The sequence below is a fragment of the Lontra canadensis genome, unplaced genomic scaffold, assembly GCF_010015895.1.
Source record: "Lontra canadensis isolate GAN:19392208 unplaced genomic scaffold, GSC_riverotter_1.0 scaffold120, whole genome shotgun sequence".
Classification (NCBI taxonomy): Eukaryota; Metazoa; Chordata; class Mammalia; order Carnivora; family Mustelidae; genus Lontra; species Lontra canadensis.
In genome coordinates, this window is record NW_022631114.1 from 3,614,184 (window position 1) to 3,622,099 (window position 7,916).

At 53.9% G+C, this 7,916-nt stretch overlaps 1 protein-coding gene across 2 annotated transcripts in view; it reads left to right on the forward strand.

Moving 5' to 3' along the window:
• Positions 1–7,696, forward strand: part of CUNH1orf198 (chromosome unknown C1orf198 homolog) — a 28,415-nt gene extending 20,719 nt beyond the window's left edge. For both annotated transcript variants that reach the window (XM_032841100.1, XM_032841101.1), the window contains exons 3-4: positions 3,718–4,266; positions 7,588–7,696. In XM_032841100.1, coding sequence (XP_032696991.1) covers positions 3,718–4,266; positions 7,588–7,644 — 606 coding nt within the window. In that variant the 3' untranslated portion in view covers positions 7,645–7,696. The remainder of the gene's footprint in view (positions 1–3,717; positions 4,267–7,587) is intronic.
• The last annotated feature ends 220 nt before the right edge of the window (positions 7,697–7,916 follow it).

The following is a 7,916-nucleotide window of genomic DNA, read 5'->3' on the forward strand; positions in this document are numbered from 1 at the left end:
GTCGCAGAAGGGAAAAGCAGTGACACCTTTGAAACGGCCTGCGGAGCTGAAGTGGAAGGTGCCCCTTGCCTATGACAGCATGTCTTTGAAGATGAGTCTGGAGGTGCTCTTCCCTCTGGCTTGGAGACAGGTCGGCAGCGAACCCCCTGGGGCAGGAGGAGCGATCTGGAGGGGGGCGCAAGCCTGGGAGGAGCGGCCTTGTTCTCCCCCAGACCCTGTTCCTGCTCCGGGTTCTCTAGAGTTCCTGGAGTTTTGGAGCCAAGTGAGATGAGATCCAGATACGGGGAAGGTCCTTTGCTGCTTTCCTCTTTCCCGCCCTGTCCTTTCTCAGCAGGTGTGTGTTTGAAATACAAACACGGAACCCTTTCGCCTTCCTGGTGAAGACCTGGCTTCAGCGCCGCTGATGAGGCAGGACTATCTTTTAGAAGGAGAGTGTAGTCCTGTTCTTTTGCAAAATTAAAAATGATGTATACCCAGGAAAAAAGGCTTTGAATCAAAGATGCTAGAACTTTTTTTTATCTCTAAGTTATTTTCCCCATTTCACCCCAAAGCCCTGAAACCAGGCAGCCACTACTGTCAGGATAGCCAGACGACACTGTCCCCTGAGGAGGGCCACATGGCCTCCAACTGGCCCAGGAACACAGCACAGCCTCTGTCGTTTCATTCTGTTCAAGGCTGTCGCGTCCTGCCAGTGCCTCCAGGGGACCCTACCAGTGGTGGCCTGAAGTGGTCTGGGGACCACTGGGACCGCCTCCTCTCTGCAGCGTCCCTCGCTTGGTCCATGGCTGCCCTCCACGTACACAAGGGCTCAGCCCAGCCTTCCAGAGGCTTCTGAGCAGAGATCCCACTGGAGAAATTGCTGATCCTAAAAAAGCCTGGGGCGTGATGAAATGCTCAGTTTTAAGCGCCTTCCTTACATTGCAATTTCCAGATCAAAGTCATCTCTGCTCTAAGCCTTGGTCTCCACTTCCGAGGTATCTTTAGCAACTTGCTTATTTAAAGAAAGCGTCCTCTCTTTGCCCACAGTCTCCCTGTATTCTGTTGTGGCATTTGGAAATATACAGAGTACTGAGTGGCTCATTCAGAAACAGCCCTTTCAAAATCAAATTAGATCATTAGCGTACTTACCCAAATCCGGCCCTGTACAGGACGTCCTGGCGTTTATGTGGATGTCGTCCCTGGTGGCCAGTGGCTTTTATGCGTGGCCCGATGCCCGGTACAGCTTCAGGCCTGGGATCGCTGGATCCAGGTGGAAATCCAGCTGCATCTCACGGGCTAGTGACCCAGGACCATCGGCTCAGATTGCTCCGGATCTCCATTTGCTCATTTGTAAGAGGGAACATTTTTTCAAAAACCCGGCCCAGCAGCAGGGAAAGTGCCCGATGCGTGAGATGCACTCAGGGGGCCATGATCGGCAGAGCTGGGGCTGTGGTGGCTTCTCCCTGGGGTTCTCTTTACTGCAGCAAGCCGCCTGTGCCCCACACTTGAACTTGGTGTCTTGTGCTCCCATCCCTTCTTGTCTTCTTAGCCTTGAGAAGAAACCACCGGGCATGAGGGTCCAGGCTTTAGGAGAAGTCTCAGGCTGAGAGCACATCTCACTGTCTGGGTTCCAGGCCTGCCGTTTGCTCGGGAAAAGCAACGGTTTCATCCTCCTCTGACAAACACGTCTGTGCCCATCAGTGAGAGTCAGAGCGAGCGCTCTGTGTAAAACCCAGGGAAGAGTTACGCGTTACAGCCCTAAAGAACCAGGTTTTGTATATTAAGTTAGCACAGTGTTTAAATGAGACAGTAACTGAAAATACAGTCTTGCTATATCGCTGGCGGTGGTAGAAATTGGGGCAGGTCTGGAAAACAGATCGGCTGGTGTGCATCTCGAACCATAAAAAGGAAAGGTCTTAAACCTTCTGGATTTTGATATTTCACATCTGGAAATTGGTATCTGAAGAAATTAGTTCTGCACAGGAAGAGCTATATGCATGGAGATGGTCGCGGCAGCCTTAATTAGAACGGCGTGACCCCAAGATCATGACCTGAGCCGAAATCAAGGGTCAGATGCTCAACCGACGATGCCATTGAGGCGCACCTACAGTGCCCCAGATTACAGGCATAACAGAATCCCAACCTCCTGAAATACGTGTACGAAAACAGCGACACAAAAACACGAAAGGTAGGGGTTACAGAAGAAGGGAAACTTATGAACGACTTCTTTAATAATTCCCAAGCTCTCTGTATTGTAGTTTTATTACTTTTATTTAAAAAAGAAGAAGAAGGGGCGCTTGGGTGCCTCAGTTGGTTAGGCAACTGCCTTAGGCTCAGGTCCTGATCTCAGGATCCTGGGATTGAGTCCCGCATCCGGCTCATTGCTCAGCAGGAAGCCTGCTTCTCCCTCTGCTCCTCCCTCTGCTTGTGTGCACACACTCTCTCTCTCTGTCAAATAACATCTTAAAAAACAAAAAAAGAAGAAGAAGGGGATCTCAGGGAGAAGTAGGGAGAGGAAGGTTCAAGGTGGTTTATAGAAACGTAGAAACTCATTGCTCACCGTGCAGAGCCTGGGAGAACCCGCGCCCCAGTGTGTACGGCTGAGCGTGTGGCTGAGCTGTCCTTCTCCCTCCTGATGGGTTCTCCACGGCATCGTGCCGGCTTTGCTGGAGGTCACTGTGCTGAGCAGCCTTGGATGGAACAAAGCGTTTCTGGGACACTCAGGCATGTGTGTGCCCTGCGCAGTCTCCAGTGGGTGACGGCCTCAGGCTTCAGGCCCCGGATCAAGGTCGTAGCTGCAGAGCACTGCCGAGTGGGGGCGTCTCTCCCAGGGAGCCCTCCGTGTGACCCACGTTCTCGCTCATCCAGTGCTGCCGTGACAGCACAGATGTGGGGTGGAGGGGGGGTGTTAAACAACACACATTGCTTTGCCCCAGTCGCGCAGGCTGGAAGGTCAGGGTGCCAGTGGGATGGGGGTTCCCGGCTGGCAGACGGCCTCCTGCCCACTGTGTGCTTGGATGGCGGGAGGGAGACCATTGCTCTTGGGCCTCTCACAAGGACACTAACCCCATCATGGCGCCCTCATGGTCATGGCCCGATCCCCTCCCAGAGGCCCCACCTCCTCCTACATCTCACTTTGGGTGTTAGGGCTTCCACGCGTGAATTCGAGGGCCGCACCGACACGTGGTCTGTGGCAGCTGGCATGTCCGGCAGGGGCGGGTGGGGCGGGTCCCCACGCTGTTTCATCCAGGAAAGCAGGCTCGGGCTCTGTTGGTTTCTTTCAGCCATGTCCACCACCTGCCACCCTACGTGGGGAGCCACGGGCGCCAGGGCTGGGTGCCGACCCCCACTGCGGGGCGGGGGTGTGCTGAGCCGTGCACCTTCTTCCTCACCTTCCAGGGAGGGCGGTCACCCCCAGACAGCCCATCCTCTGGAAGGTGCTGGAAGCACTCTCGAGGAGACGAGCCGGTGCTCTGCTCACCAGGCAGAGGCCAGGGTCCTCGGTGAGTCAGTCTGCGACGTCGGTGGCCTGGTGTGTGGCAGGGCCGTGGTGTCCACGCTTCTGCTGGGGTGGGTGTGCGGACCGCCGTCCCGAAGATCAGCCCTCAGGACAGAAAGATGCAGCTGGCGGATGACAAGCGGTGTCATCGTGGTCGGGCAGGGGAAGGTGGGAGCCACGCGCCCGTTGCCGCGGATTTTAAGGCTTGTGCGGTTTTCTCCTCTGTGTCCCCGCTGTAGAGTCAGATGGAGTTCAGCGTCTGTTCCTTATCCATCCAAGAGCCGGCCAGCGGCACGGCCAGTGAGCCGAGACAGCTGTCGAAAGCCTCCCAGGGCTCACAGGCCCTCCGGTCCTCCCAGGGCGGCAAGTCCTCCAGCCTGGACGCCCTGGGTCCTGCCCGGAAGGAGGAGGAAGCTTCCTTCTGGAAGATCAACGCAGAGCGGTCCCGGGGAGAGGGGCCTGAGGCTGAGTTCCAGTCGCTGACGCCCAGCCAGATCAAGTCCATGGAGAAAGGTGAAAAGGTCCTGCCTGCCTGTTACCGGCAGGATCCCGCCCTGAAGGACAGGGAGACCAAGGGGGAGAGGCCCGGCAACGTCCACCAGGAGCAGCGCGTCGTTCCCTGTGTCAGCGTCGAGCACGAGAGACCCCAGCCTGTCCAGGCCTGCGCCAGCACGGGAAAGGAAGCCATCCCGTCCGAGCCCGTGGCGAAGCTGCCTTCTCCTGAGGACCAGCAGGACGACGTGGACGACGTGGAGGATGGGCTGTTTTCAGAACCCATGCCGACTCAGGTGGGCGGCCCCTCCTCCGGGAGTGACCCGGGGAGACCTCCCACAAGATGGGTGGACCGCAGATGGGCTTGCTTTCTTCTTCTTCTTCCCTTTCTTTCTCCTGCCCTTTCCTTGTGGGGACTTCAGGGATCAGGAGAGCTGGGTTGTTACCTCAGTGACTGACGTACAAGGAAACACATCTCATGAATCCGTTCTGGTGCCATGACTTATTTGCCTGTTACATGTAGATGTTGCAGATGCCCGCTGCCCTTCCCCCGGTGTGTGAGGGCAGGTAAGGGAGGGCCGGCAGTGGGCCGTGAGCACAGGAGCTCGCAGGGAGAGGGCAGTCAGTGTGGGAGGGGTTTGGATGGCCACTCAGCTGATGGGTCCGTAAAGTTGGGCGGGGGTGTTGGGGAGGAAGGGACTGGCAGATGCCCCAAAGGGACATGGAGCAAGCAGGCGGGACCGCCGAGCCTCCACCAAGAGCGGCCGAGCTCCATCTCGAGAGACTCTGGCTTCAGGGAGCGATAGCAGCTGCTTATTTCCAGACAGGATAGTGTTACGTGTCCAGGGAGGAATTCTAAGAAAGGAGTACTTTTTGAGGGGAGGGAAAAGAAAGATCTGAGAGGTTTGCTGGGTGAGGAGGAATGTGTCCTGGAGAAAAGGATGGTGCAGGACAATAGGGTGAGCGGCTTCTGAGTGATTTCCCTTTTCTCATGGGAGCCTTAACCGTTGTCTGTACCCGCTGGTCTGCCCTGCTTGAGAGAGTGAAGAGAAGATACAATGTTCGGTTGTGAATTGAAATGGAGCCAGTGTTAGAGGATTGCACAAAAACAAAAAAAATAAAAACCAACCCAAAGTCATCATATTTCGGAGGGAGGCCTTGGTTTTGAGGCATTATGAGGAGCAAAGCAGTAGTTTGGATGCAGACATGTCTGAGAACCGTTTCTGGGGGACAGTCGTGGGTTGTTCTTGCACCTGGGTGAGAACATAAACGGGGTCTGTGTCCCGTCCGTCCGAGACACGGGCAGCCCTGTGCGGAACGTTCGTGCTCCTGTCCTGCAGACGTGTTCTGGATGGGTGGGCGTGCTTGCAGAGTCCCGAGGCGGGGAGGGGAGGAGGGATGGGAACGGCCACCTGCTCACAAACGAGGATGGCCGGGGGGAGGAAAAGAGGGATCTTAGGTTTGAGTCTCGATCTTGGAGCCTGGGGGAGTTACCTGTTGGCGAGGTAGGCAGGCAGCCTTGAGGGGTACCCCTCATCCCCCACACTCCTCTCTGTGTGCCGTGCTGGTTTTCTCCGTGTTAGCACCATCCGGACTCTTCGGTGCTCTCTCGCTCTCTCTTTTTTTTCCTTTTAGCACGTGTTTAGAAAAATGTGTATTGTATTAGGTTGAATATAAAGAGTCTAAAATGTGCCATGTTGAGTAGACAGCCCTCGGGTATTAGGTCTGTTCACAGGGTCATACGGTCATCGTCACCATCCGTCACAGAACTCTGTACCCATTAAACAATTCCCTGTCCCCCCCCCCCCTCAGCCGCCATTCTGCTTGATATTTCTGTGAATTTAACACTCTTAGTATCTCATCTAAGTAGAATCCTACAGTTTCCATCTTTCTGGGTCTGGCTTATCTCGCTCAGCATAATATCTTCAGGGTCCATCCACGTGGCGGCATGTGGCAGGATTTCCTTCCTTTTTGATGCTGAACAATACCCCGCTGTATGGAATGACCACATTCGTTTATCCCCCATCTGGGGATGGCCTCGTGCATGGCTGGTTTCCACCCCTCGGCTGCTGTGAACCGTGCTGGCGTGAGCGTGGCTGGACACACATCTGTTCGAGTCCCTGCCTTCCATCCTTGGGGATAGACCGCCAGATCACGTGGTGATTCTGTGTCTGACTTTCTGAGGAACCGCCATGTTGTTTCCGACAGGGGCGGCGCCATTTTCCTTCCCTCAGCAGCACGTGACAGGGCCCTTTCTCCACATCCTGCCGACACGGGTTTTCTCTCTTCTTTGAACATGGCCATCCTCACGGCCGGGAGACGATACCTGTAGGCCTTGTCGTGGTTTCTATTTGCCTGTCCCCAGTGGGCGGTGATGTTGACTCTGTTTTCCTGTTGTTTTTTGGCCACTTGTATATCTTTTTTGAACAAATGTCTGTTTGGATCCCTTGTCTGGTTTTAACAGTTGAGTTTTGTGTTGTTGAGCTGTGGTCATTGTCCGGGCATCTCGTGGAAGGGGGTTCCAGGCTTCAGGTGCTTCCACCCCTCCCAGCAGATCACCTCCTGAAGAAGGGGAGCCCTGTGACAGGAGCTCCGTCTGGCCCCATCAGTGGCCCCTCAGCTTTCCAGCCTGTCCTCCTCGGTGTATCCACCATCTTAAGCCAGTGCTCTGGGTGCCTCCTGGTCCTTCCCGTGGTGGCCCCCCGCCCGGTGTCTTTGCTGTCTTCTGGGTCTCTAACCTTCCTGCCCACCTCCTCCTTCTTACAGACCTGCCAGGCTGGCTGCTGTGCCTCCCTGGTGATCTTTCTCTGATTCTTGGCACCTGGGTCTTCTCTGAAGGAAGTTTTTATTTAAATACCCGAGAGTCCTAATTGTAAAGAGATGCAGGGAGGTGTGTACAGGGGGAGTGGGCAGTCGGAGATGGCACATGAAATCCTTGTAGAGAACAGATTTCTGGGTGCAAAGCACAGAGAAATGCCAACCTCATTGAAGAAACTAGTAGAAAGCAGAGAGAGGACCATTTGCCTGAATTCTTTTGGGTTTTTCCGTCTTGGCTCCCTCTGCGTCAGTGTCACATGCAGCCACACCGGGCCCGAGACAAGCTTCGAGGGAACTTGCTTTAGTCCGTTGGTGTCATTGTCTCCACCAAAGCGTCTTTGCTCTTTGCCAGCTCCGTGGAGGGCGGGCGTCCGAGCGTCCTTCCCGCAGGCTGACGCCCACCAGGTGGACGCGTGCGCTGGTGTGAGAGCATCGGGAAGATTTTGTCACTTGTTCGCTTATTCCACGATGACTGCCTTTCACCCTGCCTGTCCGTGCACAATAGAAAAGATACATTGTTCTCCTTTTCTCTACGAGCTGCTTGCAGACCTGCCTGGAGACAGGGCGGGGAAAGCGCTGGATCCTGGCAGAGTGTGGCTCCCATTGAAGTTTCTTTGATTTTCTGGTTCCAAGCACTGAGGCAAATTGAGGTCAGGGAGCTCTGGCATGGAAGGGAGCGATTTCATTTGGGTCAATTTAAATGAGATGCTGTTTTTAGATTATGTATAACTAAAAAAAAAAAAAGAAAAGAAAAGAAAAGAAACTTGTGTCTTACTTTGGTGTTCATGTCCCTTCTACAGGTCACTTCAAGTAATGTTGTCTTGAAGACAGGATTCGATTTTCTGGACAACTGGTAAAGTGTATTAGACCAAAATAATAATAATAACAATAAAACCAAGAACCCCTGAAGTGTTTTTCCAAAGCGGTGTGGTGGAGGAGGATAAAATGGGCAATATTTCCCTTTGTATTTTCCTGGTTTCTGTACACTTTTTTCTTAATCATTTGGAAACTGGTAAATATTGCCTTGTCCAGATTTCCAGATTTTTCTCTTTTTGGTAAGGCCAGATATATATGCTATTTTCAATGATTTGATAACAAAAGTTTTGCATTTGGAATTTTTAAAGACTGT